The sequence below is a fragment of the Salvia hispanica genome, chromosome 6 (assembly GCF_023119035.1).
Source record: "Salvia hispanica cultivar TCC Black 2014 chromosome 6, UniMelb_Shisp_WGS_1.0, whole genome shotgun sequence".
In the NCBI taxonomy this organism is placed as follows: Eukaryota; Viridiplantae; Streptophyta; class Magnoliopsida; order Lamiales; family Lamiaceae; genus Salvia; species Salvia hispanica.
In genome coordinates this window covers 31,927,380-31,947,586 of record NC_062970.1, presented here as the reverse complement: position 1 = coordinate 31,947,586, position 20,207 = coordinate 31,927,380, and the positions used below count along the sequence as shown (strand labels likewise).

Genomic DNA, 20,207 nt, shown 5'->3' with positions numbered 1-20,207 from the left:
AGTAGCACATATACATGAACAAAAAAATATATTAATATTAATAGTTAAGATACATAAATTAAATTATACTATAAAAATATAAATATTTAATAAATAATAAAATATAATTAATAATATATTAAATAATATTAAACCTTATACATGGAGTATATTATAGAGATAAGAATAAAATTAGTAACTAGTAAAGTATACTTAATATTTAGATGATGATAATTTTAGTTAAGTATATGTATAATTAATGATTACATAAAAGAATATAAAATTAAAACAATTTATTTTTGTGTTGATAAAAAATTTCATATATACATAAGAAAAATATTTCGAAAAGTCCTTTTGGTGGATTGACATAGAGATGTTGTTAACTAGAGTCAAGGTTCTATGTTTGAGTCCTACTAGCAAAAAACTTTTTAAGAATTTGAAAAAATATTTAAAATAAAAAATCGGTTTTCTAGTTTCACTTGTTCATGGCGGTTCAACATGGTGGTGTAAGGTGCGAACCGAACCAGAATGCTTGCCGGTTTGCAGCTAAAACATTGTTGATTGTAGTATAGTGAGGAAATGAGCTTACCTTTATACATTGTTGATTGTTGTATACTGAGGAAATGAGCTTATCTTAAAGGTAGTGTAAGTAATGATATATTGTCAATGAATAAAGAAAAACGATGGTATATATGATGATTAAGTCTTATAATGAAGTTAATATATTACTCTCTTGTTTTAATGTAACTGGGTTGTAATCCTCTTTTATTGCCTCATTATAAGTTAGGAAACATTCCTCTTTTTGTCAAAAAACAATACATATAATCTAACTTACTTTATTATCTCTTTTATTTGGTTTTCTTTTCAATTTTTCTACTTTATATTTTTTATACTAGTACTTTACTTTTTTTTACTTTAAGTGCTTATAAATTGAATGTACCAAAATAATAAAATAAATTTTTTTAGGGCTGGCGAGTAGGAAAGAAAACTACAATAATTTTGAACGATATATGTTGTTGCAACTCATTCAGTTATTTAGTTCCAATTACGCGTTTCATTTATCGTGATATTAAATGTAATAGTGTCATAAATGTGACTACAATGGAACCTCCATCAAGAAAAATAACTCAACAAATATACTATCACAGCAGAAACATTAAAAAATAACAATAGTAACATAGAGTTTCTTTATTTTAAATGGTAACTATGTTGAGAGCTTATTTTACTATTCGTTGAATTACTAGGATTTCGTGATAGAGCCTACTTATTTTTTGAAATTTAAATCTAATGAGTACATCATATCCAAATGTTGGACTTCCCTTGTGTAAAAGGGATATATGTACATATAGAAGTTGCGTATTAAAAAGATTAAATAAATAAAACATAGTGTTATGTATATTGCCAATATTTCTATTTGAAGCATATAAAAGTGTTGATGGTGGCACAGCCCCTACCTGTACGATTAAAATAAATATACATTAAACCGAATGCATATACATAGATTTATAAATAGGGTTGAGTAATTTATTAAAATATTCTGCAATTTATGATATTATAAAAATATTTGTAATAAATTGAGTTAGATTAATGGGAATTATAACTTTAGTGGTGGAAGTGCCTATCCATTTGAATAATTGAGTATTAATACTTAAAGAAAGATTAACTATAATTGTTTGTAAATGTAATTAAAAGCACATAGAAAAATATATGCCTTCATCATGATATCTCAAACATCAATATACACAATCATTATCAAATTAAATTCACCTTGTTTAACAACCCTATAAATCTTCCTATAGCTTTGGTCATATGATCGATGTAAGAACATTTATAATAAATTGTGTTAGATACCAATGGGGATCATAAATTTAGTGGTAGTAGTGCCTATCCATCCGAATAATTGGATAGTAATAGTTAGATAAGGAGATTACCTATAGTTGTTTGTAATGTAATTAAAAGCTCATAGAAAAATCCATGCCTTCATAATGATCTAAAGCTTGAAATATACAATCATTATCAATTGTATTTATGTTGTTTAACAACCTAACTATATAGTAGTAGTACTTTCTCCATCCTAATTAAGTTGTTTGGATGGTAATATGGTGAGATTAAAAAGTGAATGTTTAGTATTTAAGTGGAATTGCCGAATTGGTAATATAGTGGATAACATGATTTAATATTTTTGTATTTTTGAATTTTAGTTAACTGACACTTTTAGTTAAATTGTGATTTGATAATACTACTACTTATAAAAGTGAAAGAAAATGAAAATTGAATAATTGAGGGAGGGAAAATAATAACATGACAGCTGATGAAACAGACAAGAGAAAATAAAATTCTCACCTATTCTGTAAGACATCTTTAATTACAATAATGCATCTCTAACTTTGGTCCAACACCTTTTGGCTCCAAAACAGATCACACATTTATTCACTACTCAAAATAATGTCGAAACATTTCTCTGCCCACTTCATTAGATGCACACAATAATCATAAAAACTAATCTTCGACATTACTCACCACCAACACACACCTACATTGTGCTTGGATCATCTATCTGCACTTGTGGAGGATGTGTTACGCGGAGTCTGCGCGGTTTATCCGCTTCATTCTGTACTTCCACGCCACCTGGATTTGCCTGGCTGCACGTGTGCGCCAGTAGAGCGACCCATACCTGCAGCACAAGTTGTATAGAGTTGAAACAATAAGATGGAGGTGCATCTTGTTGGGATGTACTACCAATTTAACACATGCATCTACGACAGCAGATGAGCCGCGAACTATTCATGAGCTACATATAGATTACCTGATGGCACCCTGAACGCGTTGACTTTTCAAGAATCTTGCAAACAGACTCGTCACTTCTTCAAGATCAGCACAGCGCAGGACGAAGGCTTCCACGTTTGTCAGGCACGTTACCTTCCTGTTGCTCAACAATCTAGGTCCCGGGATCCTACGCTTCACATCTGAAACATTAGAAAGGAAGGCACTTATCACTAGTTCAAGACAAGTTTAATGGAATTATAGGATGACTATACTCATCAAGAAACCATTCTTACAACCTCAAAAATGTAAAATACAACTTAGAAAGTCATTCTTCGGAGTAATTGAGGCCATAAGAGAAGTCGATTATGTGAGAAACAGCTAGAAGGGAACAGTAGTTGCAGGTTAATACCTTTATTTACGGAAGAATGCTCGAGGCACCAGGTAAGAAGTTCTTCTCCACAGACATCCCCTTCGCTTAAAAAAGACTCATTCCCGTCTTCTCCCTTGTTCACCATCTGTCCCCGGATTATGAAAACCATTTTGTCAACGAGGCCACCACGAACCATGATGTTACTGCCTTTGATATATGTTTTAGTCTTCAGCTTCTCACGTATAGCGTCTATGATTGGTTCATCCAGTATTTGGAAAATCCGGACCTGTAACAACAGCAGATGTACAAAAGTCAAAGATCTTAAACATGTGATACTAAATATTTTGTGCTGCTCACTATGTTACAAACTTACTTTCTTGACAAACTTGAAGAGATGGCACCTTATTTCTCGTTGAAGATCTTCTGGTAAGTTTTCCATTAACCTTTCTTCGTTTACACCTCTCGTTGCAGCCCAAGTATAACGCTCTGAATCTCGAACTAGCCTGCATATGCATCCGATACAAATAAACAGATTGATATTGCATGATGCAAGGCTACAACTCTTTTACTGTTTTAGCTCTTTGTATATAAAATAGGCAGATTGAAAAGTAAATTAAAAAGAAACATTTTTAGACAAATGAAATAATAACCATAACCATCCTTCAGAAAAATACCTTCGTAGGTCTTCAGGCAAGCGACGATGACTCATCCACTGCTCAACATCACGGCGTCTGAGAGACATTTCTAACCTCCTGAAGGAAAAAAAGGAATAAAATGTTTAACTACACTGAAAGTTAGATTGATCGAAGATATAAATCAAAGTTCTGTATCTCTCGTGTGAACTCGAGATCCATTTTCTACCTGCGCCCAAGAGCCTGGAGAAAATTCTGCATATTCCCAATAAGCAAAGCAAAAAGCAGGAGACCAATCCCTATGATAGACATGGTGAAAAGAACTTCCCACTCGAAGTAGCTCGGAACTTGATTTCCAGCAAGGGTACTAATTTGCTTCACAAAGATTGACAAGATGGATTTGTGTCAGATGCAAATCATCTCTACAAGAATAATGAGACTATGGCATATCCAGCCAATCATGTAAAGGAAAAATTTCTTGACAGTATAGATCTCCAATTAGGTTAAGGACTTCTCAATGTGAGGAAACATGAAATCAATATAGATATAACATGATGGTGTCGCATAAAGATACCTGGAACCCCCAAAACAACGAGTACACGTATCTTTTAATTAAACTTCTATGAGTGGTTAGATTGACAGCAGTCTCATAAATCCCGAAGTCAAAACCTTCTTTCCCGAAACAAGCACTTGCATTCTCATTGTTCTTCCACATATCCCAATCTTCTCTATTCTCCTTGAACCTCTCGTTAGCATTTCCGTGTCCGCAGTCGATGAATTTTGTACACTCCGTAATGTTGCTGTTACTACAAGCGTCTCGAAAACATTGATTGACCCTCTGCACAGAAGTACATCTAGAAAAAGTCAAATGCACAGCCTTAAAAAGGAACATAATGCTTGGAATTTGAAAAAAGAAGACAAAGAATGATGCTCGTAGCAGAGCAGTCGAACCTGTAGGCCAAAGAGATACCAACACGAGCCGACTACATGGCTTGCCAAAACAAAGGTAAGAAGATTGATGACAAAATTTGACCATGCTGATTCAAAGATGAAGCCAGTTGGAGATGGACCGGCAACTAAAGGTAAGAATCTCCACAACCTTGGAATATACTGTATGAGGATTGCTGCTCGAAGAAGATTTTTTGCATAATTTGCGCCAGATGCTCCAATTGAACCGGGTAAGACCAATAATATAATTATCTAAGAAAAACCAACAAATAAATTAACTCAGTTTAAATGGTTATAATGCTGGTCAGTGATATTGCTATTAAACAAGAAGATAGAGATATATTCATATGCAGAGATCAGATTAGAATATATTAATGCAGCAGATCAGTAGAAACAGGACAGACTACTTGCCTGTGGCAGGGGCAGTACAATGAAGAAATCAATAGCAAAGCATCCACGGAGATAATTACGAGCAATCAATTTAGGGTCATCGACTAAATCTCCAGATCCAGCAACTCTGGACTCGGGAGCAACATAAGCTAGCCTGAACTGCAAAAAATGACATAATATCTTTACTTGTAAGAGATGTTTAGAGAAAAGGACGCATCACTACTATGTCTTTTGCCCGAAAAGCTCGTTTGGTCTGTAAGTATTTTGATTGCAAAGTTCTCCAAGGAGAAAACGAGAGAAAATTTTGTATAAGTATGACTAAAATGTCCATTTTCACCGATCACTACTGTAATTGTTCGAAAGTTTAGTTAATTAAAAATTGAATCAATCTGAACCCACGTATCCCGTTTCCAGATAAGGATAGGAAAATTTAAGGATAATATAGTAGTATTAACTTCCTTCACATGTATTATATGACTAGTGCATGAGAATTAAGAGAATAAGACAATTTTTTTTTTGTTGTTACAGTACAAAAATGCTTGAGTACCCAACCGTACAGGCCAAACACAGCATAGAACAAGGAACAGCAAAAGGATTCAATGGAGTGGTAAGGGTGCGTGAGTGCATGTACCTGAAGGAATATATGGAGCAAGTAAATGAAGTCAGTCATGCTTCTCAAGACGATCATTGCTGTTGTCATCGGCCAATTTAGTACTATGCACTTATTATCCTGGTAAAAGGTAGTGATGTTCAGATTTATACGAGATGTGGGAGCTTATTTGTTACCTTCTGTAGTTATATATAGAAGGTTACACATATAACTTTGGAAATGAAGACTAACACAATCAATTTACAAGATACTATTCTCACATTTCATAGCATCCAGTGAAGCTAATCATGAGCAGACATGAATGGAGCAAGATCAACTTGCTTTAAAAAGATTACCTGCTGCACAAATAACAGGAAAAAGAACAATGGGTCCAAAAAAACTGCAAACGAGCAAGCAAGGACAAAGAACTGGTTCCACCGTTGAACATGTTCATTGTGGGGGTTCATAACTGTTCCAATATAAGGGAACAGAAAGGACCACATTCTCTTAGCCCAACCTTTCCCATCTCCATGTATCATATTGTGAAACTGTAACAAATTTATCAGAATAACACCAAAATTAATACGTGAAATTTGTTAAGCATTACGAACTGCTCGACAGTGTGCAAAACTTAGAAGTTTGGTTATTAAGAGAAATGTGAAGAAAACAAATTATCAATCAAGCAGCTATAATTTCAACAAAAAGAGATAGCTTAGATGCAAACCACTTCCAGAAATAAGAAAAAGGGTTTTTACATTGTAATGCTCCTGGATCCCGTGACATAATTTTTAGTACCTTTGCATCAAATATCTCTGTTTTTCTTGAAGGCTTTGTGCGCCCCTTAACATTGTAATACATTGGACAAGTTGTGCAGTATGGATCATTGCACATCCCCAGTTGCCCTGACTTCAAAAGATGCTCATTCCTACCCCCATAATTCTCCGCTGACCAACCATTATTGGCAGCCCCATCTAGTTTGGGCTCTGTCCCCTTTTGGCGTAGTGTACCTTTGGGAGGTTGAAAGACAAACTCCTGGTTGCGGTTTGCATATAAAGGACCGCTCATCTGTGTATTAGGAGCCCGTCTTGGATTTCTCAAAGGACCGGTGAAACCCACAAGACTTGGTTCATATTCAGTGGAATCCATAGAGTTTGAAGGGGCAGACATCGAAGCACTTCTTCTGGTTGACAATCCTCTACTACCAGAGTCATCCCCAGCATCTGACTGTAAGTATGCAGCTGGTAGCATAGGTATCTCATCTCTTTCATAAGAACTCATTTCTCAAAATATACCTATTTGTTAACAAAACAGTTAGTTTTTTCGATGGTTGAAAGCTAGAAACAACTATGCTTCCATCCAACATCACATTAAAAACATAAAAATCATGAAAGCTGAGGATTTGAAGTCTCAATTCCACATTTAGATTCCTGGAGCTACAAAAGCTATCATTTTTTTAATCATACCATTCCTCTCTTCATCCACTTATTCATGTTCCATAAATAATTGCAGGGAACTTCCATGTAAAATTTTGCAATTGACATTTTATAATTCCTGCTTTCTCTTATACCTCAACATCCAATATTTCACTATTTATATTACAAAATTGAAACAAGCAAGCACTAAAAAATGAGGAAAAAGAAACAAAAAGCATGAAACAAGTAACTAGTATAACTCACAGTTGTAGCAGAGAGTGCAATTAAGCAACCATCAATATGCCTTATCACAGAACAGAGATTAAGTTGACCAAATTGACTAAGAAAAAATCATGCAACCAAGCCCACTGCACACTGATCACAAGAAAACGAACCCAGAAAAGGAAAATGGAAAATTCAACGTACCTGCTGTAGTAAGATGAGCAACGATTTAATCAAAACTCAAAACTCAAAATTCAGCTCACCATAGAGCATAGAAGTACTCCCAGAAGAGCAACGGCTGCTAGAGAAAATCAAAGTGGAAATAATGAAGCAAAATTAAAACAATAATTGAAGTGGGAAAAGGCAAGAGTTGAGAGAGAGTGAAAGGCGTTGATTTGGTACGGCGGTCAAGAAATCTGTATGTGGTTAAATATAATTTGGTAAAGGAGGACTTGAGGCGCTGACCCGCAAAGGGATTGAGACGATGGTAACACGAAAGAGAGTTTGCAGCAAGTTGGCCAAGTCGTAGTCGTTGGGACAGACAATAAAACACACAGCCGTGCGGGTGTGTGTGTGTGTTGACCCCATTGTGTTTGTCGCTTTGTGAAGATTGGTGGCAGCCTCCTTTTGAGATTTTCGAACTCCGGTGGCGACTGGCGTGGCGTAGAATACCATGCTGCATCTTTGTCGTCTCTATCCCTTCGATCAAATCCCACTTGCGATTTCCAAGCTTCTTCAACCTCAAATTTACTCTACTAAATTACTAAAACTCATTCATCCTAAGTGGTTGATTTCTTTTTTATTAGCGTTTTGAAAAAACTGATACTAATAAATAATTAAATGGAGATAAAGTAAATAAGAGATAGAATAATATAGAAGAGAGTATTATTTATCTTACTTACTTTAATTTCTCTTCATTTTAACTATTATTATCATTTTTTACTTTACTTTCTCTCCATTTTAATGATTCATTACTCCCTTCGTCCCAATTAAATTGAGACATAACTTTTGGGCACATAGATTAAGAAATTGTATTGAAGATATAAATAAAGTAGGAAAGATAAAGAGAGAGTAAAGTATGTGATGGAATAAAATAAAAGTGATTAGATGTTTTGTTTTTTGTCAAAACGGGAAATGACTCAACTTAGTTGGGACATCCGAACAAGAAATGCGACTCAACTTAGCTGGGACGAAGGGAGAATCATTTTCCTCAAACACATACCAAAAAGTAGTCAATCACTTAGAATGGGATGGAGGGAGTATAATTTAATAAGGCTATTTATGGCGGAAAATTTATAATATTAAAATAGCCGGTAATTTGATTACTATAATTGATTCAAAAGTAATATGGAACCTTGTAAAATTGACCTAAAACATCGTATTCAACTTTCATAACTTTTTCAAAAAATTTGAAAATTAAATAAATAAATCATTGTTTAAAGGCAAATCATATATCTGAGTATGCCACACGACAGAGTAGAATTTGTTCCACAAGCCACTCGGGTGGCGCTTGTTGTCTCCGTCGCCGTTTCACCTTGCGACTCACTCATATGATGCTTGCATACCCCTTTGCGCATCATATGATGCTTGTAGACCTCTCAAACTCTAATATCTTTCCCGTTTCGTCCATGTTTTGCTTATGTGTTTGTCTTTCTGCCCCTGCTCCATCCACAACCATTGATGTGTTGCATTCTATGTCAAACAACTGTGCTTGCACCGCTTTTTTGGGGGGGAGGTGGGGGTGGTGGTGTCTTTAAGTGCCCATCAGGCCCAAGGTAGGGAGATTGCCAGGTCACTCGGTCTTTGAAATAACAGCGTGGACTTGACTTTAAGAAACGTCTTCTAAGTTTTGATTTTATTCTGCATCACATCTTCCTTCTTGGTCAAGTCTCAGCTAGTGTGGATGCATCATCTTGCTTCTGTTGTATCATAGCCCGCGTGATAAGTCTCCCTAATCCTTCAAATGGATTTGCGCCGTGCAAACCATCCATGTGATAATTTTTCTTTTCTTAATAAGTATGGACATTTTGATGTTTTTGTCTTCATACATGATTACACGTGACTATGTTCATTTCCATCATGCATTGTTGATTTAGACAATGTAGATTGTTATTTCCAGATAATATATCTTTGACGATGACTAAGATTTCTATTTAAGTATTTGTGATTAGGCAGTTATTATTGTGAATTTGGTCATCACGGTTTCTCATATTTTGTTATACTATGCTTAGCAAAGTGCGAGCGTGACAAAAAAAAACCATTATATTTTGAGTGTTAATTAAAATGACACCGATTTATCCAAAATTGACCTATTTTGGCATCACATCATATCTGATTTTGCCACATCAATTTCAATTTTTTACTATCAAAAAAATAATTGCAAAATTATAAAAACTTGTAATTTAATATTTTAATTTCAATAATAAGCAAAAAAAAGTCAACACAAAACAAAGTAATAAGTACTCCCTTCGTCCGCGAATAGAAGTCCCGGTTGAGTTGGGTGCGGGTTTTAAGAAAAATTTGAGTGTAATAATTAAAGTGTGTGATAGTGGAATGTGGGACCCATTTATATTATTATTTGCTTTATTATTTGGAATAGTGAAATATAACATTAAGAGAGAGAGTGAGAAATTGCAATCAAAGTGGATTAAAATTAATTGCAGCTTCTAAATTAAGGGAACAATAAGGTTATTTTTTATACTCCCAAGATAAAATGTCTAACCGGGACTCTTAACGACGGACGGATGAAAATGGCTAACCGGGACTCCTACTCGTGGACATAGGGAGTACTAACTAATTAAATTCATATAGGAATCTATTTTAATCGATGAATAAATAAAAATTTAATAACAGCATTATGGTGGTGGAGTCGAGACATTTATTTTATTTTAATGCATTAAGCACTTGTGACAATTTTATTTCAAGAATTCTAATCCAAAACCTAAGCAGGTAATTCTAATCCTATTGAAGAATTTTGAGGTACATGCCTTCATCGATTGAAGATCCTCCATATAATTGTATTGTTTTTGCGCGTTTTTCAATTTCTGTTTCTCTTTAATCAGAAACGCATCAGCGTACGATGGCAAATTCTCGAAGCGCATCAGCGGCGATTCGCCTGAGCAGATCGGCGGCGTCAGCCTTCCGAGGCTCAAGCGCAGGCCGCCAGATTCCCCACACTCCATCCGCCGCCGGCCAATCGGCTATCGGGCGCCCCCGTGCCCTAATGTTCCCCACTGGCGGCAACATCTCTTCCTCTGCTTCATGCCTCAACCGCGTAGCATCCCGCCCCTACTCCTCTTCTGCCCAGGTGCGTCGTTTTCTAGTGACTCGGATATGCATTATCGATTTCGTCAGAATTCAACTCAGCTGCTAATTGTGCTATTATAAACGTAGAGTAGAAAGAGATCTGGTTGTGTAATTGTGAGTTCGATGGAGATGCCATTCGCATTATCTCTTTTTGCGGTTCTGGTTTACGTAGTTGAGGAGTTTGTTTCCGTTAGTTATCTGGAAAATTTGTGATTTTATATGGAAATGTATTTCATGTCTTACAAACAGATACTCCTAGTTTTCGGATTTGATTTTGCTACGGATCAGTAGCTCGAGTATATCTATTGGTTATATGCCAATTGGTCTGGGCTATTGAAATGCAAAATCTTGTTAATCCTTCAGGCCATAGGCTTTAGAAGGATATGCTCACGGAGTGTAGTTTGAGAGTATGATATGTGATTGGGTATTATTATCCTGACTACTAGCATTTTTCTAATCCTACCCTTTCAATGGAATGTTAGTCAAACAAAATTAGCTCAAATGATAAGAAATTTATCAAGGGTCTTGGGATGCATTAAGCACTTGTGACAATTTTATTTCAAGAATGTTAGCCTATACCACTTTTATCTATCTAGGCTAGTTCTCAAATGCAAACTCCCTCATGTTCTTTAGGTGCAAAAGTTCTCTCTCTTTTTCTGTGCAACCTCACAACTCTGTTTAAACTGCATATCCTTTTCCTTTGGTTAGTCTTGTCTATGCCTTGTTGGCTCCCCATTTGGGCATGAGCTTGACAGCTTCTCTCTCCATGCTTATTGAATTAAGATACATGTTAATATCATGAATGAGTCCCCTTCCGACCATGATCTTTGTTCTCGATCGTCATAGTTCTCATGAAATTCCTTTGAGATTATGTTGCTGTGTATATTTCTTCGTTACCACTTGTACACCTTGTTATTTGTGTCCAAGTCATTAAGCATTAAGCAGGCCTGCTGCATTCAGTTTTCTGTAGATTTTTAAGACTATATATAGTTCATGGTAACTGTTCTAATAGAAAAGATTGGTTATTTCCAGATCCCAGGAACTAGAGCTATTCGGTCTGTACTCTGGCATATAAATGACGGAATGGAAGAGGTTCTGGCTGATTATGTTCACCATGAAATGACTCGAACATGGATCTCAATCTGTTTGAGACTGTTTGTTATAATCATGACCAAGGATGTTGTCGTGGCTGTTGCTGATCTCTAAAGGCTGGGTTGTCTACGTGCAAAAGTGCCCATTTGGAACTCGTCTCAGGCACAATATTCCTGCCTTTAGCAAGAAGGGATATGAATAAAGTGTTCTTCAGATGACTCAGCTCTGTCTGGAAATGTATGAATTCTGGAATAGATTGTTATAAGGTGCATATTACCTACTGCTAGGAAATAAAATTGATCTTGCAGAGCAAGTATGAAGTTATGGTGTGATTTCTGTTTTTATACCGTTGCTGCATTTGGATGCATGAATTTTTTGAAACAGAGTAGGTATGTTCTTCCATAAAATTATTATCAGAATCCCGAAGTTGCTAAATCATCTTTTCTTCACAGATAAGATATTATAAACAACATTATACTTAGATTACATAATAACCAAGTCCAACACCTATATATTACTACTCCAATTATAAAGCATATTTTATGGTGCTTTGTATTGCAAAATCCCACCAATTATAAGAAGATGGTTTTTCCATTATAATTAAATTGATAAAAAAAACATAAAACAAAGGATAATGGAACAAACAATCCTTTATATTTGCTCTTATTTATGTAATTAACTAAATAATATAACTAAATTTAATTAATTAGTTTTGGCCATTTGGTTGGATCGTGAACAGGGAGGGACATGCAAGTTGAGCATCCTTGTTAAATGGATGCGTTCAGTTATGACCTCGCTTTGCGCTTCATTCGCCAATAAATCCCGATTTAAATTTAATTTGCAATCTCCCTAAAAACATAGAAACACTAAGATTAGAAGCATAGGGAGATTCCAAACATATCATTACACGACTTGATTTTCTTCCTTTCAAAGAAAAGCACAAATTTAAGGATTCAGATTATGTTCTTTATCTGAAAAAGGGACAATAAATTTTCATTTTCAAATGAGTTCTGATGATGGATCCTCTAAAAAGGTTTCCAGGAAACCCAGATGTAAAATTTCCTGATTTTCCCTTAAATCTTTTTTTTTTTTTTTTTTTTTTTTTTTTTTTTTTTTTTTTTTTTTTTGTGTGTCATGCATGTTACAATCTTTTCATTGTCAATTATTAAATTTTGATTTTTTTGCAGATTCAAGATTTACTCAGCAAGAACTCCCCGCCTGCAAACCGATTCTTACTCCTGCATTGGTATGCTTTCTCAATCTTTGATCATTGATAATACTGAAAGATTCTGTCTTTGATCATAATTGTTGATTTTAGGTCATTGGAATTCTTATGTGCCTTGGCATAATCTTCATACCAATCGGTCTGCTTGCTCTTTCCGCATCCGAGAATGTAATCATCTTCCATCTCTCTCTTTATGATCTGCAAGATTGTTTTTTTTGCTGGTTTACATGTTTTTTTGCAAAAAATCCATTGGAAAACAGAAGCATATCTAGAATTCTGCTGTTCCCCATTACAAGATCCTATGTTGTTTTTGTTTGTGTAAAAAATGATCAACTGTTACATGTGTATAAATTTAGGTGGTTGAAGTGGTCGACCGTTATGACGACGTGTGCATTCCATCAACTGACCAGAAGGTTGGCTTCATCAAAGATCCTGCAACTAACAAAACCTGCATCAGGAGCTTCACTGTAATTAGTCTAATCTCCTTATCTGTTTTTTTAAAAAAAAATTTATTGGTGTTGAATCTCTTGTTTCATGGCCTATTTCTCACCCTACAGATTCCAAAGAAGATGAGGAAGCCAGTCTATGTGTATTACCAGCTTGACAACTTCTATCAGAATCACAGAAGGTTATGGATATCATCTGTGTTGCAATTAGATCAATGTGGACTAGTTGAAACAGACCGAAAAAGGGGATTTAATTAGCTAAACCTTTTGCTAGTGCAGATATGTGAAAAGCAGAAGTGACCGTCAGTTATGGAACCCCAAAGCTGAGTCTAGCACCACTCCATGTGATCCAGAAGGGCAAACAAGTGACGGTAAGCCCATTGTTCCATGTGGGCTGATTGCTTGGAGTTTGTTCAACGATACCTACATGCTGTCCAAGAACGATGCTGCTTTGCAAATTAACAAGAAAGACATCGCTTGGAGGAGCGATAGAACTCATAAATTCGGTTCCAATATCTACCCCAAGAACTTCCAGAATGGCACCTTGATTGGGGGTGCAAAACTTGATGAGAGCATACCTGTTAGTATACCTATCATCGTTTTCTTGCAAGTGTTGATTTGTTTGTCATATGTTCTTTGTCTGTTGTTTTACTCAAATGGGATCATCACTATATGCCTCCATCTTGCTAGGATCATCAATTTGCATATACATATAACTTCCAAAACAACACCTAAATCAGAAAACACACTTTCTATCGGTGCTTATTATTTTCATTTCTTGGAATTGATTTGCTGTCATATGTCTAATCCTTATTTGTTCTTTATGTGAAAACAGCTGAGCCAGCAAGAGGATCTGATGGTGTGGATGCGGACTTCAGCGCTGCCTACGTTCAGGAAACTATACGGGAAGATCGAGACAGACCTCGAAGCCAATGAGAAGATCACAGTGACTATACAGAACAACTACAACACATACTCCTTCAATGGGAGGAAGAAGCTGGTGATCTCAACGGCGACATGGATTGGTGGGAAGAATGACTTTATTGGCAAAATGTACATGGCTGTTGGAGGGACCAGCATTGTTCTTGGTGTCATTTTCTCACTTCTTTATGTTTTCAAGCCAAGGTAACTAACTCACCACTTTAATATCAAGTTTTTGTATTCATTTGCTCAGATTCATCTCTGTGCAGGCCTTTGGGAGATCCCTCCTATCTGTCATGGAACAAGAGTCCAACCTTGGATTGACTGTTTTGTTACTCACAATGAAGTACTATGATTCTCTCTTTTTTAGAGAGAGGGGTGAAGCAGTTCTTGCAACATTTTTCATCATGGGATTGCTATTCTATTTTCTTCCTTTTTTACAAAACCTTTAATCAGCACTAAGAAATTCATGGCTGGCGGAGAATTTCTGTTTCGAAATTCAGTAATGGAGACTTTTGCTTCTTTAGCTCATATTTATACTTCATTGTATTTGCCAAGTGGGGTTTATTGCAACGAGTTGATCGAATGAAAGTGATATATGCTTGTCTTTATTACTCATATTTCTTGAATTCATCTAGTGTTTCTGTGTTTGTAGAGACACCTATTTTTGAAAGAATATGGAGTAGTAAACATGTTTATACATTTCTTATATCCCCTTAATGAAAAAAAGTACCCCACAATAAAAATATTTAATTAAACTTCAAACTATCAATTTGATACCGGATGTAAACGTGTAATTTTTGTATGTAGAGTAAAGTTTAACTTGGGTATAGTTCAACCATCACTTTTTAAAACTTTTGTTTTAGGTGAAACTACCCCCAAAAAGGCCAAAACCTTCAAGGGCAAGAACGGAGTTTCGGACCGAGAAAAGGAGTGCAACCCTGTGCGGTGATTGTTTACAATAGTAAAACTTTAGTGGAGTATAATACTTATCCGTCCCGTAAAAATATGAACATTTTTATTTATAAAAATTGTTCCTAACCCATTATCTATATACATTAATTTATTTACAACTTATACCACTATAACCATCATTACAGCTCATTAATCATTAATAATAATGTGAGTTCAACTATCCAATAACCATATTTTAACTACTCTTCTCATATTCTCTCTTATTTTATCAATTGTACATTAATTTCTGTATCATCTCAAATATCCATATTTTTTTCTGCCTATAAAAACCACATCATCTTAGCAAAAATAAGACACGTAAAGGTCATGTTTGGCTGTCAGGATTCTGTCTGGGAAAATAATATGATTCCTTAAATTTTAAATTCTTGTTTTTGTTTCGGTTTTTTATCAAACCGAGAAAGTAATCAGAATCCCAAGAGCAAGGAAAGTTAGTACAACTTTCCAGGATTCAGAATCCTAATTTTTCTTAGGTATTCTTTTTCTCAGTTTTAGGATTCTTACATATTTAATGCAATATAGTATCATTTATTATTATTATTATTATTATTATTATTATTATTATTATTATTATTATTATTATTGTTGTTGTTGTTGTTGTTGTTACAATGTTTAAAAATAATTTAAAATTACAAATCATACTTAGTTTTATTATAATAAATGACTATAATTGAAATTATCATAATTATGACTATATTTTATAAAATCTTATAATAGTAATTAATAATTTATTAAATAATTAAAATATAATTATATAATATAAATCGTACTATAATAAATAATAATTAATATATTTTATAAATTAATAATTAATCTATAAAGTCGTAGTAAAAATTTGAATTATAAATTTTAATCAATTATAATATCCGTAATATAATAATAATAATAATAATAATAATAATAATAATAATAATAATAATAATAATCATATTTATTAATAATAAATGAGTATTACTCCATGTAATTTTAATTATAATTATATTATTATATATTATGATGGATAATCTATATTTAAACTATCCATCGTAATAATAAATAAGTATTATTATTTGTAGTTAATAATTTATTACAAAATTTAAATTATATTCTTTTTATAAATAAAAAAAGTAATAAGTAGTATATTTATAGTTTGGAGTTTAAATTAAATATAAATATAAAATCTTGATATTTTTCAAACACGAGAAAGTAAAGTTATTGGGAATCATATTCTAGAGATTCATTTCCTAGGAATCATTTTCCATGTCAACTTTACTTTCCGGTCAACCAAACACGACCAAAGAGTATTGTGAATCCCAACTTCTAGCATATCCCAGAAATAAATATCCTGTAACACATACCGTAATTCAAAAACTGTGTTTTTTTTTGTCACCGAGTTTAAGGAATAGTATGTTAAATGAATGGTTGAAAAAGTAAGAGAGAGTAAAATGAGAGAGAAAAAGAGAAAATAAAATAAAATGAAGAATTACTTTTGTTAAAAATAAAAATAACTCAATTAACTCGGAATTTATGACTCTATTAACATGGAACGGAAATATATGCATTGTGATGAAAGTTTAGTGAACTGGACATGTCATGGACTCAGAATTGCTGAAAGTAAAGTTGGGCAAAAGAAACACAATTTAGGAAGTATTTACCAATTAAATAAAGAGTGAACTGCATAAAAGGTCCCTAACTTTTCGACTTGTTGCACCGTTGACCCCTAACAAAAAAAAAATCCCACCATAGAGATCTAACAAACTATAAAATCACAAACCAGGTTCTTTCGGACAATAACACCCTTAAGCCCTTAAAGGGCATTTTCGCCTATTTGTATGGACGCCGCCTCTGCATGTCTGCAACATGCAGTTTGTCTGACATCCGCCCAATGATGTGATTGCAATGTCTTGTCTCTCATCTCTCTCCCTTGAATTTTTGCAGGCGACGTTTGGCTTCTCACACGCAACGTGTACCTGAAATGAAATATATTACATAGTAGTAGAATGGGAAATTAAATCACTTATTTACACTTCCCTCCAATTTACTTCTCATCTCTCTCTCTCAAACGCCATTTTCATCAATGCCGCCTAAACGAAAACGAGGTGGTACATTTGGAGCTTCCTCGTCCCATAGTTCAACGCGGCGGAAGAAAAAGCATCCGGTACCGCCGCCGTGTTCTTCTTCGTCTACTTCTCCATCTCCGTCTCCGCCTCCATCTCCGTATTGGTCTCCGCCACCGTCACCTAGACGCGGTCCGGAGGTAATCGACGTAGAACCAAAAACATGGGACATCCGCAATCCTGCGTTTGATATCTTTTACCCGGAAGAAGAATACAGTAAGTTCAATTTTAAATTTCACAAATCGTTCACCTACCAATTTTGTGATTTAATTTAGGGTTTCGAAAATTGTTAGTTTTGGGATTTTGTTTTGGTTTTAGACTCTATATGTGACATTTGTTGGTTTAATTTTGGTATTTTTCTAATTTTCTAATAACCTTAACAGAGGAGCATCCAGAGAGGTTTTCCGTTGCGTTTCATCACGGTGGTTCACTCATCGAAATCAATGGACAGAAGAAGTATGTTGGGGGTCACCTGACATTCTTTGATTATTGCAATATTAACCAATTCGAGCTATTAGATCTGTCCAGTATGGTATTGAGGTTGAAGTATGATAGGAAAACCGTCTGCGAGTTCTATTACGTTCATCCAAAGTATAGTGGTGATTGTATGGGCGTTGACATACACGGTGAGCTGATGCCCATTATTGACGACCCACATCTGGCCGCTTTTCTCGAAGTTGCGGCTACTAGCACAAGGCTAGTTCACATTTACGTCGTCGAGATGACGGCGGCGGCAGCCTTACTTAAGAAACGAAAGGAAGAAGCGGAGGAGTTTCTAAAATTTGTCCAAGATAGGAAAAAATCCAAAGTTGTGATTGAGGAGATTGACGAACCTGAAACAATTACTGTGCCCAAACCTAAACCAAAAAAGAAGAGACAACAGCCGGATGAGTTTAAGAAAACAGTGTCACCATTGTTGATGATTGAGTGGTACCCTAGGGATGTTGAGTTTGAAGAGTATTTGACCAAAAGTTTAGAAGACAAACGTCGGGAATGGAAGAGGGAAGAGGAGGCAGCCCGTAAGAATTTGGAGGAAGCATTTGCATCATGTAGGAGTGCAGAAGGAGCACAACCCAAAGTTGTTGTTGCCGAATGTGAAGAGATTGATGCAGTAGTGGGAGTTGATGGACTGGGAGACATACATGCATGCGTGCAAGAGGTAGATGTGTTGTTTGTGATTTATGAATAAAATTGCAATATTGGGTCTTCTCCTGTGATTTATTTATGATGTTTTGTGTTGTACAAATACTGTAGGATGTCACAATCCCAAGACCGTCATCACTTGATTCCATGACAAGTATGCAAACTGAGCAATCTGTACAAGATAATCTTGTTGAAGAAGTTATAGTAGGTGGCCGAAATGGCCATGAATGCATTGCAGAGGTTACTACTCAACTTGGAACTACATTTGTGATTTATGTTTTATATTTGGTATGCATCTGAAATTTATCTTTTTTGTGCATTGTAGGTTGTAGTTCCAATGGAGCAATCAATTCCTACTCCTTCACCTGCACATCCTCGTGACCAAGTGGAAGAGCCAAGTACAGTTGAAGATAATATGTACCAACCGAGCATGGACTTTTCGGCAGAACCACAGTTAGAAGTTCCCATTGTCGAGGACATATCGGATGAAATGCTAATGTCAGGATTCCATCATGATGTACCGGATATACATGTTGGAGCTCCAACGAAAGAAGTATCTGAACTGCCGGAAGTACCACATGTTGTACCGGATATACATGCTGAGCCGGAACTAGAAGCACCAGAGGAGGTTTACATACCATCATTTGATTATGTTCCGGACGGCTGCCATCTCCATAACGAGGGACCTCCGAGTGAGGATGAAGAAGAGGAGGTCGATCATTTTATCTCGTTGGCACACATGTGCCGAGATGAGCAGCTGTTTACGTCGTATTATGAATCCATATTCCAGCAACAACATCCGTGTGAGGAGCAAGAGAATGTAGACCATCCGGGGGAAGGTGAAGCCCAGCCGGGGGAAGGTGAAGACCAGTCAGCCCAGGGGGGAAGGTTTAGACCAGCCGGGTCCAGGGGAGAAACGGCGGAGGAAGTATTCGCCTTATGTGGAAAAGAAGAAGACGACAGAGAATCCATTATGCGAGGATGAAATTGTGGACGAGATTCAAGATATTGATGACCTTGAAGATTTGGAGGGTTTGAAGAAGAAAAGCATCAAGTATACCCCGTTCAAGCTCAACCCTAATGAGATACCGATGTGGAAGCCTGGTAATGTTTTTAAGCATAGAGATTTCTTGTTTGATGTGTTGAGGCAGTATGCAATCACGACCAGACGGCGGGTGCACGTAAAAAAAATGATGGCGAGAAACTACGTGCCGTGTGTAAAGGGCAAGGTTGTCAGTGGTATGTGTACTTGAGGAAGCTCGAGTCAAACAATGGAGCGGATTATGTACTCATGAATATGCAACGGGATCACGCGCACACATGCTCCCAAGTGCTGGATCAGAAATGGCTCACTGCAAAGTGGCTAGGTGAGCGTTACATGGAAAAGATCAAGGCCAACCCTCACATTCCACTAGCAGCTATACGGCAGTGTGTCGATGAAGATTTTGGGCTAAAGATAGGTAGGATGAAGGCATATCGGGCCAGAGAGCACGCACTGGATGGCATATTCGGCTCTGCGGCAACCCAGTACAGGAACCTGTTCTACTACAAAGCCGAATTGGAACGGACATACCCTGAGTCCAGTGTACATATACATTATGAGAATACGAGGGATACTGGCGCCGTAGGCCCGAGATTCCTGAGGTTCTACTGTTGCCTTGGACCATTGAAAAAGGGGTGGACGCGGTTATGTCGACC

General features: G+C 35.8%; 3 protein-coding genes across 5 annotated transcripts; 2 read left to right on the top strand and 1 right to left on the bottom strand.

Moving 5' to 3' along the window:
• Positions 1-2,291: 2,291 nt before the first annotated feature.
• Positions 2,292-7,952, bottom strand: LOC125195869 (probable cyclic nucleotide-gated ion channel 20, chloroplastic). 2 transcript variants are annotated; one of them, XM_048094135.1, is made up of 13 exons: positions 7,572-7,952; positions 6,470-6,966; positions 6,031-6,222; positions 5,717-5,815; positions 5,107-5,244; positions 4,699-4,947; positions 4,322-4,585; positions 3,977-4,122; positions 3,790-3,867; positions 3,489-3,618; positions 3,155-3,401; positions 2,786-2,945; positions 2,292-2,653 (listed from the first exon to the last, which is right to left on the bottom strand). In XM_048094135.1, exons 2-13 carry the CDS (start codon positions 6,950-6,952, stop codon positions 2,557-2,559), a joined length of 2,283 nt encoding a protein of 760 aa, XP_047950092.1. In that variant the 5' UTR covers positions 6,953-6,966; positions 7,572-7,952; the 3' UTR covers positions 2,292-2,556. The 2 variants fall into 2 exon arrangements, with proteins under 2 accessions (XP_047950092.1, XP_047950091.1); XM_048094134.1 differs by having other exon boundaries at positions 7,513-7,951.
• Positions 7,953-10,157: 2,205 nt separating this feature from the next.
• Positions 10,158-12,050, top strand: LOC125196762 (succinate dehydrogenase subunit 4, mitochondrial-like). Of its 2 annotated transcripts, none has more exons than XM_048095380.1 (3): positions 10,158-10,257; positions 10,371-10,615; positions 11,647-12,050. In XM_048095380.1, exons 2-3 carry the CDS (start codon positions 10,388-10,390, stop codon positions 11,818-11,820), a joined length of 402 nt encoding a protein of 133 aa, XP_047951337.1. In that variant the 5' UTR covers positions 10,158-10,257; positions 10,371-10,387; the 3' UTR covers positions 11,821-12,050. The 2 variants fall into 2 exon arrangements, with proteins under 2 accessions (XP_047951337.1, XP_047951336.1); XM_048095379.1 differs by having other exon boundaries at positions 10,179-10,287.
• A 526-nt stretch (positions 12,051-12,576) lies between these two features.
• LOC125196761 (ALA-interacting subunit 1-like) lies at positions 12,577-14,909 on the top strand. The gene is made up of 8 exons (XM_048095378.1): positions 12,577-12,758; positions 12,894-12,952; positions 13,025-13,099; positions 13,288-13,398; positions 13,489-13,559; positions 13,657-13,957; positions 14,213-14,502; positions 14,568-14,909. The coding sequence occupies exons 1-8, from the start codon at positions 12,710-12,712 to the stop codon at positions 14,620-14,622; spliced, it is 1,011 nt and encodes a 336-aa protein (XP_047951335.1). The 5' UTR covers positions 12,577-12,709; the 3' UTR covers positions 14,623-14,909.
• Positions 14,910-20,207: the final 5,298 nt, after the last annotated feature.

Coding starts and splice junctions, on each gene's coding strand:
- LOC125195869 (XM_048094135.1), bottom strand. CDS start 6,952: ATGAGTTCTTATGAAAGAGATGAGATACCTATGCTACCAGCTGCATAC. Junction 6,223..6,469: donor CAGAGATATTTGATGCAAAG/GTACTAAAAATT, acceptor AATTTGTTACAG/TTTCACAATATGATACATGG. Junction 3,868..3,976: donor CTCCAGGCTCTTGGGCGCAG/GTAGAAAATGGA, acceptor TTTTTCCTTCAG/GAGGTTAGAAATGTCTCTCA.
- LOC125196762 (XM_048095380.1), top strand. CDS start 10,388: ATGGCAAATTCTCGAAGCGCATCAGCGGCGATTCGCCTGAGCAGATCG. Junction 10,616..11,646: donor CCTACTCCTCTTCTGCCCAG/GTGCGTCGTTTT, acceptor GGTTATTTCCAG/ATCCCAGGAACTAGAGCTAT.
- LOC125196761 (XM_048095378.1), top strand. CDS start 12,710: ATGAGTTCTGATGATGGATCCTCTAAAAAGGTTTCCAGGAAACCCAGA. Junction 12,759..12,893: donor GGTTTCCAGGAAACCCAGAT/GTAAAATTTCCT, acceptor ATTTTTTTGCAG/ATTCAAGATTTACTCAGCAA. Junction 13,958..14,212: donor AACTTGATGAGAGCATACCT/GTTAGTATACCT, acceptor ATGTGAAAACAG/CTGAGCCAGCAAGAGGATCT.